We start from the raw sequence: 18,873 nt of genomic DNA, 5'->3' as shown, positions 1-18,873 counted from the left end.
CCATCTCTGAACCGGACCCTGGACTCTCTGAGGAACCTGAGGACACGTCTTTGGACCGGGAGGAGACCAGGAAGAGAAGATTTGGTAGGTGCCCCTTTATAGAGTATTTAAAAGAAATAATAACTCTTTTAGCCAAAGTGACCGTGTGTGTGTGTGTGTGTGTGTGTGTGTGTGTGTCCTACTCCTGAACAGCTCTATGGTTTCACATCACTGTCATTGTGAGCATCGGACTGCTGAGTATTCTCCTCATCTCCCTGCGCTTCAGTGAGTCTAAATCATATCATCCTGAATAGAATTACAATACAGTATAATCATATTAATGACTGTAATAACAGCAATGATAATGATACATATTGTTTTTGTTAGATTCAGTGATAATAATAGGGTTAGCACACATACACCGCACGCACACATATAAACACTGCATACACACACGCACACAATCCACAAACACGTGCACGACCACACACGCACACGGACACACACTGCACACACGGGCGCGCTGATGCAGACGTTTCAAGACATTGAGATAACCGCCCCGCCGTCGACACACTCTCCCACCTGAGCCTTATGTCTATCATAGACACTTTTTTGCAAAACATTATTTTTCTTTAAGCATTATCCACCTCCTGAGCCTCCCGAAATGTCTTGCGATATAGAAATCCCCCCTCCCCCCTGCCGACTGTTTTAGTTGTTTTATTTTTCTTATGTTTCATGTGTAAGCTATGTGTGACTGTAGGCTACTGCTGCCTGTCTTGGCCAGATCACTTGAAGAGATGTTTAATCTCAATGACGCATTCTCCTGTTAACAAAAAAAAACATCTCCCACGTCAGGTAGCCAATGTACAATCTGCAATCTTGCCCTCACACCCCCCCCCCCCCCCCCCCCCCCCCCCCCCCCCCCCACACACACAAGCCCGTGCTTTAGGTCACAAAGCCTGTGCATTAGTTCACAACAGTAAAACCTATTGAATGATTGATTTGCATGCATAGTATATCAGTATATAGTAGTATATACATATTATCACGGCCAAAAGCTATGTGCACCTCCAGACGATATTATGAATCACAAACGACTGCTTCGGGTTCTCGCCGGCCGCCCGCGGCCCGCCGCCCGCTGCCGGGCGGTGGTGCTATGTGGTGGTGGTGTTAAGTGGTGGTGGTGCTATGTGGTGGTGGTGCTAAGTGGTGGGAGACAATCCCTTTCTCCTCCATGTCGTGGTTCATGTACTTCAGGGAGTCAAAGCCAAAGTTCCTTTCCCCCAATTCCTTCTCAACCATGGCGGAGATAACCCCAACTACAGTCTCGTTGTGGAAATACCAGAGACGTCAAAGAACCGACGTTTTATGCGCCATAAGATCAAAGCAGAACGGTTATCGTAACAACAAAGCGCCACACATGTGGCGCTCACATGGTCGTAGCTCATTGTCTGATTGGCAGGCCAAATTCTCTGGGCGGGCAAGGCAGAGAAAGGGGAGGTAACTTGGCCCCTTATGACGACATATGGGGCCACATTCCAAATCAGCACGCTTGACCTTCCATTTTTCCAAATGCGAGCAGGATACCTAGTGCTCGTTTAACACCGAACACAAGTTTTAGCCACTGGGGGACCATAGGCAGGCTAGGGGAACTCATATTAATGTTAGAAAACCTCATAAAGTGAGATTTTCATGCCATGGGACCTTTAAGCCATAAAATACACTCTCCTTCTCTGGTAACACAGTCGTTCGCGACGCCTTTTTTTCCTTGTCTTTTCTTCAATTTGTCTCTAACTCATGCTCAAATCTTTCATAGATTGATGCTTCGGATGTTGTGAATGCAACGGAATATATGATGCATTGTTGCAGTATCATCTAAGATGATGGCGATGAGTTCTGCCTCTGTGCTGTCTGCGGTCAAACCAAACCAAAATACTGTAGCGCCGGTCAGGAAGAGATGGAAGAATGAGATGGGAGACCAGGTTCAACCACTTAGTACAACTCTCGCGCCCCTTACACCGCACGACTACGAGAGTTGTTTTTATTCGAATGACTTGGTGTTCGCCCGAACACCAAGTCTACCGGTATCCGGTGCTCCCGCCCGAACATGAGGGCAGCCGGCGTGCAGTGACTGGATTCCTGCACCGCCGTCCGATAGGACCATGGGTGGGGGTCGGCCAGTCCCAGACCGCAGACGCCTTGGCCGGCTTAGTAGCTACGCCATGGTCGTTTACCACGTGCCCCAAGAACAGCGTTTCCCTGGCCAGCAGGGAATATTTGGCAGGGTTCAGCCGCAACCCGGCCCGCCGGATGGCCCCAAGAACCTCCCGCAGGTTCGTCAGCGCCCCGCCGAAATCGCGTGCGTGCACCAACAGGTCGTCCAGGTACACGACACAACGACTCCGGGGGACGCTCACCAGGACCCTCTCCATCATCCGCTCGAACGTCGCCGGCGCGTTGCATAGTCCGAACGGCATAACGCGTAACTGCCACAGCCCCTGTCCAATGGTGAACGCAGTCTTAGGTCTGGCCTCGGGCGCCAACTCCACCTGCCAGTAGCCGCTACGCAGGTCCAGGGAGCTGAACCAGCTGGACCCCCCGATGTAGGACGCCCACTCGGACGGCCGCTTCCTTCCCCTCATTCCGGTCTCCCTTCCCGTAACGGTCGTCAGGCGGACGCTGGTCGCCGTCCACCCCCACCCCCCCCGGAGAGTGCGCCGGCGGTGCCCGGAAAAACGCCTGGACGCACCAGGGAGATGGTCGACCCAGTGTCCACCAGGGCCGTGCAGGGTTGGCCGTCGATCCTGCAGCTGAGGTAAAGGCCCCTGGCACGGCCCGGCCCGCCAACCAGAGCGCGCCGACCGTGGAGAGGGGCAGGAACCCGGAACGGCGTTCCCCTCACTGGGCCGCTCCGCCGCAGTTTTCCGCCGGACAAGACGTCATATCCCGCCCCTTGCAAGTGTTGGGAAAAACGGTCTGTCTAGTTACTGGACCAGATGAAATGAGACGGAGAGGTAATAAAGTCTGTCGGCACGAGGACCTTGGATTTATTAAGTAAAGTGGCAACGGTTATACAGAGTCATAAGCGTGAGAAATCGAATATGTCTAAGTCCCTAATCAGCGCTGATGGTTCGTCCGGAGCTTCGCCTCCGTGGAAGGTCTGCTTCGGAAGAAGGTGAAGAGTCTCAGAGTGATACAGTTTTATGCTGTATCTCCTCGTGATGAGGTGTGTGCGTTTGAGATGTGTGTGGTTCTGTGTGTTTTTACTTGACCTTGGTTCCCAGGCACTAGTGTATGCATGTATATCTTCTTGTGTTCCTCCTTACGGGGGAGAGCTTCAAAGCATCACCCGTTGTGGTCCTCCCGTCCTTGAGGATGACTGGTGCATTGTCTGAGTGTCTACTATCTGCCGGGAGGAGATATGGGGCCCTGGCTCTGGCCCTGACCTGGCTATATTCTCATGTATGTGTTATGTGTTAAAAGTTGACTATATTATAAGGTGACTGCCATGTGATGTGCTCATTAAGCTAGGGTAGGAGTTAGCTATATTTATAATGTACATGTGATGTGCTCAGCAGTTTATTTTGCCCCAACACAAGCCCACCCCCCTTGATTCTACCGATGTCTGAATGACATCGATGTCCGCATATAAAGCATCAAGTGTGAATCACCCTCAGGGTTGAATCTGCTGATATTCAAATGTGGCGAACTTAAAATTATTATGCTTGCTTCATGAAGTAATAGGTGAACCAATATGTTATTTGTTGTAACATTATAGGCAAAATGTTAGTATATTATGCGCTCAGAAATGTACACACACACACCGCACATGCGCACGAACATACACGGAAGCACAGACACACACACGTGCACACACCGCACGTCAAGACAAAGGCAGCGACACTCGCCCAGGTAAGAGGTTATGCCTTTAAACATAACGGCTCCGCCATCGACACACGCGCAGGTAAGAACACACACGCACGCGCACACACCGCAGCGACACTCGCCCAGGTAAGACGTTATGTTTTTAAACATCTCCCTGCTATATAATAGCAGGCCTGTCGCACAAGTGAAGGAGCGTTCACACCCAACGCGAAGGGGCGACATGACCTGTGCGTTCACACCAAACGCGAAGGGGCGACACGGTTCCGTACAACGTCAACGGAGAGACGTGAATCGGGCGAAACTTCGCTACAGAAAACCCGCGACAAGATTTGATTTAAAGCGCGACACTTTAGCGCATTGACGTGGTTTTGCAGCGCGACACTTTTGCTGGAGTTGAAATATTTCAACTTTGCCGCCAGCAAAGACAGCCAATCAGCGTTCAACAGCGTGGCCACTGAGGGACGTGACGTAACAGCCAATGAGCGTTCAACAGCGTGGCCACTGAGGGACGTAACGTAACAGCCAATGAGCGTTTAACAGCGTGGCGACTGAGGGACGTAACGTAACAGCCAATCAGCGTTCAACCGGCCAACCGTTCCCTGCAGTGCAGTCCGGGTTGAACCGCAGCATGGAGGAGAAAGGGATTGTTGCCGTTTGCACTCCCGGAGCTCTATATATAATAGTATATAATATTATATAATTTAATATATAATATCACGGCCAAAAGCTGTGTGAGCTCCGGATGGCCGCAGCGCGTGGGGATTGGGCTTCGAGGGGTTTGTTTACCGCCGTTGCTATGGTTACCGGTCTTGTGTGTTCCAACGGTTTATTTGCGGTGGTATCTAATAAATCTCTGTCTAATCAATACTTCATCCACTGCCTCTTCCGTGGTCATTACAATATAATGAACCGACCGTCGGGTTCTCCACGTCTCTCCCTCTTCCACAACAGGTGGAGACAGCGGTGGTTATCGGCCGTGGGGGACAATGGACAAAGGATGCTCGGTTCATAACTAAAGAGACAATTATTAGGCTTGCTTCGTTACGTAATAGCTGAACCGAAATGTTATACGTTGTAACATTATAGGCAAAATGTTATTATATTATGCGCTCAGAAATTAAATACAATATCGACTGGGGTTTCCACATTATAGCTATGGGTTTAATTACAACTAGAGGTTGAGCTCAACCTCTTGTTGCAATAATAGCAATGATAATGATCATTATTGTTTTTGTTAGAATTTGTGTTACTAATATGAATAATATTAATATAAAAACAATAGCAACGATAATGATATTGATGACTATAGTTATTGCTATTTGAATTAGTATTAATATTATGGACTTTGTGTTTGGTTGGCTGTGGGTCCTGTGATGTTTAGAGACGATGTCGTTCTGTTTTAGAGCTCTTATGTTCTGTATTCCTCTGTTCTGTTCTAGACTCACCGTCACCCTGGAGGGAGGGGAGAGAGCACTTACTGGGTGAACTCGGTGAGGGTTTTATCCAAGTTATTAAATCAATCGTGTCATTAACATTCATTTCAAAAACACCATCTGCTTTTGTGATTCATATTGTGGTCCACTAAGGTCAGGTTTCTATTGTCGTCTATTAAGGTCATGCTTCTATGTGGTCTGTTAAGGTCAGGTCTCAGGGTTGTGTGAAGACCGTAAGATAAGCAGTTCTCTGTTTGTTCAGGATTTTCTTTTACATTCAACAGATGAATTTACACTTCAGGGCTGGATGTTTCACGACAAGAGTTTCTACCTTATTTCTACTACTAAGAAGGGCTGGAGGGCCAGTAGAGAAGACTGTCTGCAGAGGAAGGCAGACCTGGTGGTCATCAACAGCAGAGAAGAACTGGTGTGTGTGTGTGTGTGTGTGTGTGTGTGTGTGTGTGTGTGTGTGTGTGTGTGTGTGTTGGAGAGACATATTGTTTGTGTGAGTGAATAAGTAAGAGAGAGAGAGAGATTTTGTGTGTGTGTGTGTGTCTGGTGTGTGTGTGTGTACTTTGTGGTCATGACAACAGATGCTATTACCTTTGGAAACAGGTGTTTGTCAGCAGATTGATGGGTCCTTCCTGGATTGGACTGAGTGATCGAGAGACAGAGGGGACCTTCAAGTGGGTGGATGGTACCCCCATGACCTCAAGGTAAGGCTGAAGACTCTATTCAGAAGCATCTCTTCTCTGAGAGTGACAGAGTGACCTCCTCTGTCTCCTCCTCGTGGTTCTCAGTTGGAGACACGTCAAACCACGCGATGACGGCGGAGCAAGAGACTGTGTCGTGGCAGGGGAGGACGGCTGGTCTGAAGAACCGTGTTACACACTGCACCATTGGATCTGTGAGAAGAGCGTAGACCTGGATCATCTGGAGGCTGAGCTGAACAAAGAGGGTCCGCAGACTTTGTTTGTGTTCATGAGTGGAGAACGGTTCCTCCTTTCTGTTCTCTGTGCCGTAGATACAGTAAATACACTCTTTAAGAGTTGAAAGGTTATTGGATGTGTTTAGGTCTACTAAGATCATGTTTCTATTGTGGTCTACTGAGGTCATGTTTCTATTGTGGTCTACTGAGGTAAGATTTTTATTGTGGTCTATTGAGGTCATGTTTCTATTGTGGTCTACCAAGGTCAGGTTTCTATTGTGGTCTATTGAGGTCATGTTTCTATTGTGGTCTATTGAGGTCATGTTTCTATCGTGGTCTATTGAGGTCAGGTTTTTACTGTGGTCTACTAAGGTCAGGTTTCTATTGTGGTCTATTGAGGTCAGGTTTCTATTGTGGTCTACTAAGGTCAGGTTTCTATTGTGGTCTATTGAGGTCAGGTTTCTATTGTGGTCTACTAAGGTCAGGTTTCTATTGTGGTCTATTGAGGTCAGGTTTCTATTGTGGTCTACTAAGGTCAGGTTTATATTGTGGTCTACTAAGGTCAGGTTTCTATCGTTGTCTACTAAGGTCAGGTTTATATTGTGGTCTACCAAGGTCATGTTTCTATTGTGGTCTATTGAGGTCATGTTTATATTGTGGTCTACTAAGGTCAGGTTTCTATTGTGGTATATTGAGGTCATGTTTCTATTGTGGTCTACTGAGGCCATGTTTCTATTATGGTCTCCTTAGGTCATGTTTCTATTGTGGTCTACTAAGGTCAGGTTTCTATTGTGGTCTATTGAGGTCATGTTTCTATTGTGGTCTATTAAGGTCAGCTTTCTATTGTGGTCTATTGAGGTCATTTTTCTATTGTGGTCTATTGAGGTCATGTTTCTACTGTGGTCTATTGAGGTCAGGTTTCTATTGTGGTCTATTGAGGTCATGTTTCTATTGTGGTCTACTAAGGTCAGATTTCTATTGTGGTCTACTGAGGTCAGGTTTCTATTGTGGTCTACTGAGGTCAGGTTTCTATTGTGGGCTATTGAGGTCATGTTTCTATTGTGGTCTCCTCATGTCAGGTCACAAGGGTCAACCTTTTCTGGGTTCACTTGCACTAGTTTCTCTTTGAGCTGCTGAACGGTTTTGCGTTCTTCTCTGCAAGCTCCGCCCACGCCTCGTTAATCTCTGCGCTGTAGTGACTTCCCCTCCCTGGGAGATCTTTGTAGACACTGCTGTGATATTCAATCATGTATGAAGAGGCAGGCGAGAATACTGGGGGTGAATCCCCTTGGTCGCCCTCTAGTGGACAGGTGTTAGGACAGAGTGAAGGGAGTGTCTGACGCTGCATCTCTAGATCCGTGTTGTAAACGTTCACTCCTCTCCTCCTGCTTTCTTCAGGTTCAGTGGTGCCCACGGAGGAGGAGGCCCCCAGCATCACAGAGTTCCACTCCTCTACCCACGTGTTGCCCGTGGGCCAAACGGCCCGCTATACCTGCCACGCCGGCGGCACGCCGGAGCCCACAGTAGAGTGGCTCCACAACGGCCGGCCCCTGGAGAGGGACGGCACAGACGACCAATCAGAGGCCTGGGTGGAGAGGGGCTTCCTCTTCGTCAGAGGGGTGGGGTATGGCGTGAACACGGTCTGCTGCATGGCGAGCAACAGCGCTGGCACGGCCAATCACAGCGCTCAACTGCTTGTCTTTGGTAAGTCCTGGATCCAAAGAGAGGTGTTGATGATGATGTATTCATAATGTTGTTGTTGATGTATTCATAACACTGTTGTTGATGTATTCATAACACTGTTGTTGATGTATTCATAACACTGTTGTTGATATATTCATAACACTGTTGTTGATGTATTCATAACACTGTTGTTGATATATTCATAACACTGTTGTTGATGTATTCATAACACTGTTGTTGATGTATTCATAACACTGTTGTTGATATATTCATAACACTGTTGTTGATGTATTCATAACACTGTTGTTGATGTATTCATAACACTGTTGTTGATGTATTCATAACACTGTTGTTGATGTATTCATAACACTGTTGTTGATGTATTCATAACACTGTTGTTGATGTATTCATAACACTGTTGTTGATGTATTCATAACACTGTTGTTGATGTATTCATAGCACGCACCCACGCACGCACCCACACACGCACGGACGCACGCATGCACACACACACACACACACAGACACACACACACAAACACACACATATACACACAGTCAGACAAACACAAACACACACACACACACACAGATACAAACTATACTGTATATATATAGTGTGTATTTATACTATGTGTACTTATGCACACATGAATAAATACATGCCTGATGTATGAAGCAGTTCTATGGTTCATCAGTCCATCTCCAGCCTGTCTGTGTGTGTATGATGATATAGATATGAATCCTAGCCAAGTGCCCCCAGTGATGTGTATATGTATGTGTAGGTGAGCAGGTGTATGTCTGAGTAGATGTCTATAATAAATGAACCAGTTCTATGGTTCATCAGTCCATCTCCAGCCTGTATGTGAGCTCAGCTCCTTCAGTCTGTTCTTTACACAGGTGTCCCTTTGAAGGTTGAGGGCCATGTATGTGTATTGGGAAATCCAAAAGTGGAATATGTTGGAAGATATTACAAATATTGTTTAGATATTTCATGGGTTTAATCAACTCATCATACTGAACATTTTGATGTATGATATGTTAATGTGAAGTAAATACTGAGGGAGTAAATGCACTTTATACATTTGTCCTCGTTTCAATGTTTTGATTGGGACAGCCACTCACACACACATGGGATTTCCAATCAACTTTAACTTTAATTATCTTAAACATAATGTGTCCTATTGCTTAGAAAATATACAGCACATGATTCCAATATAGTACCTATCATATATTTTTTTTGTCTTTCTATGTTAATGTTTGAAGAAGAGAGAGCGATCACAAAAGGAGTCTGAAAGAGAATAAAGAGAAGAAGAGCGCAGGAGAACAGTACCAGTGATGATGATGAGGATGATGATGATGATGAGGATGAAGAGCGGTTCAGCAGCTCATCATGTCTGGTTCTCCCTCAGATGCCTGTGAACTCACACTGGACCCCAACACGGCCCACAGACGACTCTCTCTGTCTGAGGACAACAGGAAGGTGACGTGGGTTGGAGAGGACCAGTCGTATCCGGATCACCCAGAGAGATTTGACTCCCGGTACCAGGTGTTGGGTAGAGAGGCTCTGACTGGCCGCTGTTACTGGGAGGTAGAGTGGGAAGGAGGTGTTGTTATAGGAGTGACATACAGAGGAATCACAAGGAGAGGAGGGGGTGGTGACAGTAGGCTTGGACTGAACAACAAGTCCTGGGGTCTTTTTTGTTATGATGATCGTTACTCTGCCTGGTACAACGGTAGAGTAACAGTCCTCCCTCTCCGCCCCGCTGGCTCCACCAGAGTAGGAGTGTATCTGGACCGGCCTGCTGGCTCTCTGTCCTTCTACAGAGTGTCCCCAGGTGGAGGAGGGTCCTCAGACACACTGACACACGTCCACACCTTCTGGTCCCCCTTCACCCAGGAGGACCTCCTCCCTGGGGTGGGGGTATGGGGGGGGGGGGACCCCAGGGGGAGGGGGGAGGGGGAGCTCAGCGACTCTGTGTCGGTTGTAGAAAAAAAAAACGGGCGCGGAGGACGAGGACCGTCAGCTGCAGTGCTGCAACACACACACACACACACAAACACACACACACACACACACACACACACACACACACACACACACACACACACACTGAGAGGACTGATGACTCAGTGTCTCTGTGGCAGTTATAGTCTCTCTCTCCCTCTCTCTCTCTCTCTCTCCCTTTCTCTATTTCTCTCTGTCTCTCTCTCTATTTTTTTTCTCTCTCTCTCTCTCTCTCTCTCTCTCTCTCTCTATGTTTTTCTCTCTCTCTATCTATTTTTCTTTCCCTCTCTCTCTCCCTCTCTCTCTCTCTCTCTCCCTCTCTCTCTCCCTCTCTCTCTTTTTCTTTCTCTCTCTTTCTTTCTCTCCCTCCCTCTCTCTCTCTTTCTTTCTCTCTCTCCCTCTCTTTTTCTTTCCCTCTCTCTCCCGCTCTCTCTCTTTTTCTTTCCCCCTCTCTCTCTCTCTCTCTCTCTCTCTCTCTTTTTCTTTCCCTCTCTCTCCCTCTTCTAGACAGTATAGTATGATAAACCATGAAAAGACTTTTAAGATCTCCCATAGTTAGAGAAGCACATTTATTATTTGAAATGTATATAAAATACCTATTGATGGTAAATGTTTGCATATTTTCAGACGTCACCAGTTTTGGTCTTAAGGGCTCTGATATCATTTTTGTTATAACCCTGATTTACGACCTGATTTAAAGCAGATTTTATATTTTATTAATAATAACCAAGAGGTCTATGGGATAATGTTGCATGTTGTAAATTACTTTAAACTGAATCTTGATTTTTTGTGTTCTGATGTGAACCAAGCGTCCGCAGAACATGCTCAGTTATTAAAGATATGTGCACACCTGTTGATGATTTGTAAAGTCTGCTGCTTCTATTGTTTTAGTCCTCCTGTTTATTGTGTACAAGTAAAGGGACTATTTTTCTGTTGTATTTGTTAATGAAGCATAATTGCAATAAACAACTTGGTGGATCCAACTGAATGTTCTCCTGTGTTCAGCCGATGATTTCTTGTTTTTTTAGTGAATAATGCTTCAATAAGTGCCTTAAGAAAAATAATATATAAATTATGGCTGTCAAATTAACGCGTTAATTCCGATTAATTAATCACAGAAAATGACGCGTTAAAAAAAATTAAAGCAGATTAATCGCACTTCTATAGTGCCCTTTGACCCGGTGCGTCATATGGGTTTAAACAAAATGGAGGCAGACGAGAAAACGCTGCTCGGCCCCGTGCACGGAAAGTTAAAGTTTAAACTCCCAGACGGAACTGTAGTTAGGAACACCGTTATCTGCAATCTCTGTAGTAAGGAATTTTCCTATCACCGGAGTTCTTCAACCCTTAAATATCACCTCAACGCAAAACGTTTGGTAGCAAGCTGGCAGGTACGAGCTGCCACCGCCCCTGAAGCTGGCGCTAGCAGCCAGCCTCGTCAAGCCACACTCGACTGAGATGCATTGAATCCTGAGTGAGATGGAAATGTTATTCATTTGATCTTAACATGCACCGTATGTTAATGAAAGACACTCATCTGCCGTAATTTACTTGAATTAAATTATTTTTGAAATACCGTCTCGGAAAAATGTAAGTATGAGATTAATTTAGATTAATGAATCACAGAGCCTGTAATTAATTAGATTATGTTTTTTAATCGCTTGACAGACCTAATATTAATCAGAAATTATAAATAAAACCACAAATGTTTTTCCTCCCTGGGTTTTGGTTGGGGGGGGTTCTCAGTGTCTCTGTCGGTTGTGGAAAGAAACCACAGACAGACGGACGGACACTCTGTCTCTCCCTCTCCCCCCCCGTCTCCCTCCCCCCCTCTCCCTCTCCCCCCCTCTCCCTCTCCCCCGTCTCCCTCTCCCTCTCCCCCCCGTCGCCCTCCCCCCCGTCTCCCTCTCCCCCCCGTCTCCCTCTCCCCCCCGTCTCCCTCTCCCCCCCGTCTCCCTCTCCCTCTCCCCCGTCTCCCTCTCCCCCCCGTCTCCCTCTCCCCCCCGTCTCCCTCCCCCCCGTCTCCCTCTCCTCCCCCCCCTCTCCCTCTCCCCCCCGTCTCCCTCCCCCCCGTCTCCCTCCCCCCCCGTCTCCCTCCCCCCCGTCTCCCTCTCCCCCCCGTCTCCCTCTCCCCCCCGTCTCCCTCTCCCCCCCCGTCTCCCTCTCCCCCCCGTCTCCCTCTCCCCCCCCGTCTCCCTCTCCCCCCCGTCTCCCTCTCCCCCCCCGTCTCCCTCCCCCCCGTCTCCCTCTCCCCCCGTCTCCCTCTCCCTCTCCCTGTCTCCCTCACCCCCCGTCTCCCTCTACCCCCCGTCTCCCTCTCCCCCCCGTCTCCCTCTCCCCCCGTCTCCCTCTCCCCCCCGGCTCCCTCTCCCCCCGTCTCCCTCTCCCCCCCGTCTCCCTCTCCCCCCCGTCTCCCTCTCCCCCCCGTCTCCCTCCCCCCCGTCTCCCTCTCCTCCCCCCCCTCTCCCTCTCCCCCCCGTCTCCCTCCCCCCCGTCTCCCTCCCCCCGTCTCCCTCTCCCCCCCCGTCTCCCTCTCCCGCCCCGTCTCCCTCTCCCCCCCCTGTCTCCCTCTCCCCCCCGTCTCCCTCTCCCCCCCATCTCCCTCTCCCCCCCGTCTCCCTCCCCCCCCGTCTCCCTCAACCCCCCGTCTCCCTCTCCCCCCTGTCTCCCTCTCCCCCCCCGTCTCCCTCCCCCCCCTGTCTCCCTCTCCCCCCTGTCTCCCTCTCCCCCCGTCTCCCTCTCCCCCCCCGTCTCCCTCCCCCCCCGTCTCCCTCTCCCCCCCGTCTCCCTCTCCCTCTCCCTGTCTCCCTCACCCCCCGTCTCCCTCTCCCCCCCGTCTCCCTCTCCCCCCCCCGTCTCCCTCTCCCCCCGTCTCCCTCCCCCCCGTCTCCCTCTCCCCCCCCCGTCTCCCTCTCCCCCCCCGTCTCCCTCTCCCCCCCCCGTCTCCCTCTCCCCCCCGTCTCCCTCTCCCCCCCTGTCTCCCTCCCGCCCCGTCTCTCTCTCCCCCCCGTCTCCCCCCCCCGTCTCCCTCAATCTGTCAATCTGGAGCTTCACTAATCGACCTATTGATCCTACACTAACAACACAAGCTTGGCTATAATGTGTGATTCAAACACATTGAAATTGTGTGTATAAACTTTTCGGATGCACATTTAACAGGCTTCACTGAATCTTCTCTTCACTTTATCCAAGACTTCATGTTTTATCTGACGCCACCACTGGAAGTCTGTCTTAGAGGGCTTGGAAGGTCAGGAAAAACAAAGGAAAAGTCACTAATCACTCATCACCTTTTCAGGGGAGTTCCAATGTACCAGAGCGATGCTGTTTAGGGGTTTTAACTGAAGCTTGTAGATGAAAACGTCCTGAAACTAAAGGCGTTGGGTATGTTTGGTGTAATGAGCTCACAGGAGTCCCAGCGTTCTGCTCTCAGCGCTTTATTAAAACATTCCTGGACACGACGCTCGGTGATCATGAGTGATGTGATCATGAGAGTTGATCAGGAGCCCGTCCTCTGGCCGGGTCACAAGGGGCTCCAGGGGGGAGGTCAGAGGTCAGAGCCCGTCCTCTGGCCGGGTCACTTGGGGCTCCAGGTCGGAGGTCAGAGGTCAGAGCCCGTCCTCTGGCCAGGTCACATGGGGCTCCAGGTTGGAGGTCAGAGGTCAGAGCCCGTCCTCTGGCCGGGTCACATGGGGCTCCAGGTCGGAGGTCAGAGGTCAGAGCCTGTCCTCTGGCCGGGTCACATGGGGCTCCAGGTGGGAGGTCAGAGGTCAGAGCCCGTCCTCTGGCCGGGTCACATGGGGCTCCAGGTGGGAGGTCAGAGGTCAGAGCCCGTCCTCTGGCCGGGTCACATGGGGCTCTAGGTGGGAGGTCAGAACATGTCCTTCCTGTATCTGTGGATCAGCTCTGAGACGTCCTCCTTATACACCTTCACCCAGCCGTCCGCCTTCATGTGGTACAGTACACACACACACACACACACACACACACACACACATACACACACACACACATACACACACACACACGCACACACACACACACAAATACACACACACGGGCGGGATCTGAAGACCGCACAAACATGCATATAAATAAAAAAAAAATATATATATATATATTTATATACACATATATAAACATATGTGTAGAGAGAGAGACACACACAAACACATTTATCCACGCATACAGACTCATCCATACACATTCTCTCATAAATAGTAAATCTTGCACATGAATACAAAATATAGGAATAAAAAGGAGCACACTGTCATGATCCGCCCCTGGTTTTCCCATTCACCTGCCTGCCACCCTGATCACTCCCAATTAACCCAACCACCTTCACCTGTGTTTCCCCTATATCAGTCCTTTCCTCCCAAACATTCCCTGTCAGATTGTCTCTTGTGTTTCACAGTGCCTTCCCGCGATTCGAATCCTGACCTACCACCTATCCTGCCTGCTCTCTGATCCTCGCCTGTCTGACTATCCAGCCTGCTCCTGATCCCCGCCTGTCTGACTATCCTGCCTGCCGATCCTGAATCCGAATAAACGATTGACACTGTTCCACGCTCTTCGCCCGTCTGTGCACTTGGGTTCAGCCAAACGCTCACGTTACACACACTGCAATCTGAGGAATTCATGGGTGAAAAATACAGGAACCCCTTTAATGTAACAATTTACAAATATACATATCTATAAAAACATGGTAAAAGCATGCAAGAAGTATTAAAAACACACAGGGAAAAATAAGTGCTCATTCACACATTCAAAAACCATTCACACATTCATACCATCCTTTCACATAAAATAAGCCTCCATTGTAATAAATGGGGGAGTGAAAGAGGTGGAAGGCCTCAGTTAAATAATGATGCACAGGAAGCGCACAGTAAAGATAAAAACATGCAACATATTAAAACACACAGTGGACCCGACGCCATGCAGGGAACCCCCAAGGAGGAGTCCCAGGACCCCCCAGCGCCCCCAGCAGCGTCCCAGCGCGGCCCCTACTCCCTGATGTTCAGGCCCAAGGGGGGAAGGGTCCTAAGCTTGGCTATCCACCTATGCTCCGCCGCCTTCCTCTGTCTGTCCCACCAGCACGCCTTCATCTCCAGCCCGGTGATGGATAGTGAGGTGATGGGGTGTGTTTGGAAGTGTTGGACCGTTTGAGTGTTGAGTGTGCCTATGTGTATAGTATATAACTGCTGTTTAAGTCTGGTGAGTATCCTGGGCTTTGTTTCGCCGACATAAATGATGTGGCATTCGGAGCATGTGATGGCGTAGATGATGTTTTTGTCCTGCATGGTGAGTTTTTGCGGAACAGGGCTGGAGGTGGAGGCGTGCTGGTTCCTGAAGACCGCCAGCTGCTGAAAGTGGCTTTGGTGTGGAGAGGGGGGCTTCTAATATCTGTAATATTCTAAAATTCTGGAGTGTGGGATTGTTGTGTTGTGTGCGTGTGAATGCGTGTTTCAGTTTGGAGTGTGTGTAATGTTTGGTGTCAATGTGCTGATGAGGGGTATGATGTGTGTGTGTGGCTGCCCCCCCCCCGATCATCTCCGCTCCTGATGTCAGGGGTCCCCTCAGGGAACCTGTTGGGGAAGACCACCTGACTCATGGATCCAGGCCCTCCTAGTGGGGGCCCCCCTCAGCAGGCCTGTGGACGGGGGCGGACCCTACGTCGGCCCCTCCAGTGTGGGAGGGGAGCCGGTTAAGGTGAGGCGTAGAGGAGGGAAGCTGGTTAGGGTTAGGGAGGTGGTGGGGGTCCGCAGTGGAGGCCCCAGGCGGGTTAAGGTGAGACGGAGTGGGTGACGAGGGGTTAAGGTGAGACGGAGTGGGTGACGAGGGGTTAAGGTGAGACGGAGTGGGTGACGAGGGGTTAAGGTGAGACGGAGTGGGTGACGAGGGGTTAAGGTGAGACGGAGTGGGTGACGAGGGGATAAGGTGAGACGGAGTGGGTGACGAGGGGTTAAGGTGAGACGGAGTGGGTGACGAGGGGTTAAGGTGAGACGGAGTGGGTGACGAGGGGTTAAGGTGAGACGGAGTGGGTGACCAGGGGTTAAGGTGAGACGGAGTGGGTGACGAGGGGTTAAGGTAAGACGGAGTGGGTGACCAGGGGTTAAGGTGAGACGGAGTGGGTGACGAGGGGTTAAGGTGAGACGGAGTGGGTGACGAGGGGTTAAGGTGACACGGAGTGGGTGACGAGGGGTTAAGGTGACACGGAGTGGGTGACGAGGGGTTAAGGTGAGACGGAGTGGGTGACGAGGGGTTAAGGTGAGACGGAGTGGGTGACGAGGTGTTAAGGTGAGACGGAGTGGGTGACGAGGGGTTAAGGTGAGACGGAGTGGGTGACGAGGGGTTAAGGTGAGACGGAGTGGGTGACCAGGGGTTAAGGTGACACGGAGTGGGTGACGAGGGGTTAAGGTGAGACGGAGCGGGTGACGAGGGGTTAAGGTGAGACGGAGTGGGTGACCAGGGGTTAAGGTGAGACGGAGTGGGTGACCAGGGGTTAAGGTGAGACGGAGTGGGTGACGAGGGGTTAAGGTGAGACGGAGTGGGTGACGAGGGGTTAAGGTGAGACGGAGTGGGTGACCAGGGGTTAAGGTTAGGGCAGGGGGAGGCGGGGTTAAGGTTAGGGCAGGGGCGGGCCGCGCCCGGCCATGGAAGGGTTCTAATCATTTAAGTGACCGGTTGTAATGGTGGACGGGGGGTGGGGATGAAACTAAGGCCCCTCTGCAGCAGCTGAGTCTCCGTTCCTGACAGATGGAAGACGGTGGATAGGTTTAGAATATTAGATTCCTGGGGACGGGCGGTCCCTGTTGGGACGGAGACCCCGCCCGAAGTCTAACTGAGTCAGCCGATGTTGTAGTATGTGTGATGTGGTGTCTGCTGTCCAATGTATGTGGTCGTGAGTTGTGTGGAATTCAGAGTGGTGTATTTCAAAAGGTGAGTTGTATTATGTAGTGATGAATGCATTAAGTCGTGTTAATAGGGTCTGATGTGGTGCAGCTAAACGATGTGACAAATGAATGATGGGGACATAGAGGGTGGCCTGCGGGTTTGTCCGTCGTCGACTCCACCAGGTTGTCCCTATGGTTGATGCCCAGAGCGACCTCCACAATCTTGGTGTGTGAATTGGGAGGATTTTCATCTAAGATCTGTGTGATGTGTTGGTATTTGGCACCGGGATAACTGTCAATGTGGGCGTCTGTGTGTGTGTGCGGAGGCAAACTTGAGCCCGACTCAAGTTTCAGTAACCGATGATCAGTATGGGATTGATGGATCAAATAGTCCAATCCCTAACTTTATGCCCTGTAGGATCGTGCCTGGTCATTTTGAATATCGTCTTGTTCGGTCGAGGCTTCGGGTCGGTGGTTACACTCGGCCGTCGGCGCTCGGGAGTGATGGTGAGGGGACTTAACGTGGCCGAATTAAGGGCGTGGTGGAGTCTAAGCTGCACAGTGCGCTGTGAGGGTGTGCTCGTGGACTGGACGGACAGCGGAGGAGACTTGGTGTTGTTAGAGGTGGCTTCAGATTGGGATTGCTTTGTGGGACATTTCCCTTTGCTTTGACCCATCATCATGGTGTTCTGTTCAGGCACCTCATTGAGTCTCTCCGCTGTACCTGTACCAGTCCGGGTCTGTGGTGGGGGCCGCTGCTTGGTGGAATCTACAGGAGGGGGAGGAACAGAGTGAGTGGGGGGTGGACTGAGATCTAATTCTATTGAGGGGGAGACCAGGGTAACTATGTGGCTGAGCCGATGTGTGTTAATGTGTGTGAGTGGAGGTGTATATATTAATTAATATATTGTGGCTGAGCCGATGTGTGTTAATGTGTGTGTGTGGAGGTGTTTATATTAATTAATATATTGTGGCTGAGCCGATGTATGTTAATGTGTGTGTGGAGGTGTATATATTAATTAAAATATTGTGGCTGAGCCGATGTGTGTTAATGTGTGTGTATGGAGGTGTATATATTAATTAAAATATTGTGGCTGAGCCGATGTGTGTTAATGTGTGTGTGAAGGTGTATATATTAATTAATATATTAAGGAGGGGGTTAAAGTGAGCGGAGGGCTGTTGCAGAATAAGCAGGTTCTGCTTCAGCCAGTCGTCCGTGTTCTGCTCCACCCTGTGGAAGGTATGGGGGGGGGGCAGGTTTAATGGACTCTGCTCAGGTGTGTGTGTATGTGTGTGCGTGTGTGTGTGTATGTGTGTGTATGTGTGTGTGTGTGTATGTGTGTGTGTGTGTGTGTGTGTGTCTGTGTGTGTCTGTGTGTGTGTGTGTGTTCGTGTGTGTGTTTTTGTGTGTGTGTGTGTGTGTGTGTGTGTGTGTGTGTGTGTTTTTGTGTGTGTGTGTGTGTGTGTGTGTGTGTGTGTGTCCGTGTCTCCACTAGAGTGGGAACGGGGCTCATTTCTAGATCCCTGGTGCAACACAGTGACCAACAAGAATAGAAAGCCAAGAGCAAAATAAAAAGGGATAAAAACAATCCGATGAATCAAAGCAGAAGAGAACAGTGGATCTGGTGATAAAAACAGGTTAAACCAGGGGGGTAGAAGTGGGCTGCTCCCCAGCAATGGGGGGTGGTGAGTGGAGGGTCCTTAGTATGGATTGGTGAGTCTCTGCCTCCGTTTGTGTCCCCCAGGTGGTGATAGTCCGGGGGCCCTTTTCCTGAGGCCTGCTGGGGCTCAGTGGGGGCCCGTGATTGGCTTCTCCAACCAACAGGGAAGAGTTTTTCTGTGGTTCTGCTGTGTTCTGGAAGTCTCCTGGGAGCTGGTTCACATGCCCTACTTAAAACACCCCAGGTAAGAGCTTACCAAAGAATACTAAAAGGAATAAAAAGATAAAAACACCACATGAAGGCGGACGGCTGGGTGATGGTGTGTAAGGAGGACGTCTCAGAGCTGATCCACAGATACAGGAAGGACATGTTCTGACCTCTGACCTCCCACCTGGAGCCCCATGTG

At 49.9% G+C, this 18,873-nt stretch overlaps 1 protein-coding gene across 3 annotated transcripts in view; it reads left to right on the top strand.

Annotated features, from left to right (window-relative positions):
* LOC307082436 (uncharacterized protein) overlaps window positions 1-18,643 on the top strand; it is a 19,842-nt gene extending 1,199 nt beyond the window's left edge. Inside the window, exons 2-9 of one of the 3 annotated variants that reach the window (XM_079746016.1) lie at window positions 1-84; window positions 193-264; window positions 5,304-5,354; window positions 5,582-5,724; window positions 5,913-6,013; window positions 6,098-6,255; window positions 7,624-7,929; window positions 9,321-10,908. The exon at window positions 1-84 is cut by the window's left edge and continues 66 nt beyond it. In XM_079746016.1, coding sequence (XP_079602142.1) covers window positions 1-84; window positions 193-264; window positions 5,304-5,354; window positions 5,582-5,724; window positions 5,913-6,013; window positions 6,098-6,255; window positions 7,624-7,929; window positions 9,321-10,423 — 2,018 coding nt within the window. In that variant the 3' untranslated portion in view covers window positions 10,424-10,908. Of the gene's footprint in view, window positions 85-192; window positions 265-3,324; window positions 3,442-5,303; window positions 5,355-5,581; window positions 5,725-5,912; window positions 6,014-6,097; window positions 6,256-7,623; window positions 7,930-9,320; window positions 10,909-18,551 lie in introns of those variants that run through there. The other 2 variants (XM_079746017.1, XM_079746018.1) reach the window with 2 other exon arrangements.
* Window positions 18,644-18,873: the final 230 nt, after the last annotated feature.

Source organism: Pollachius pollachius (genome assembly GCF_949987615.1).
Source record: "Pollachius pollachius genome assembly, chromosome: 11".
Lineage (NCBI taxonomy): Eukaryota > Metazoa > Chordata > Actinopteri > Gadiformes > Gadidae > Pollachius > Pollachius pollachius.
Note: the sequence above shows the minus strand (reverse complement) of the source record. Positions and strands in the feature narration are given on the sequence as shown.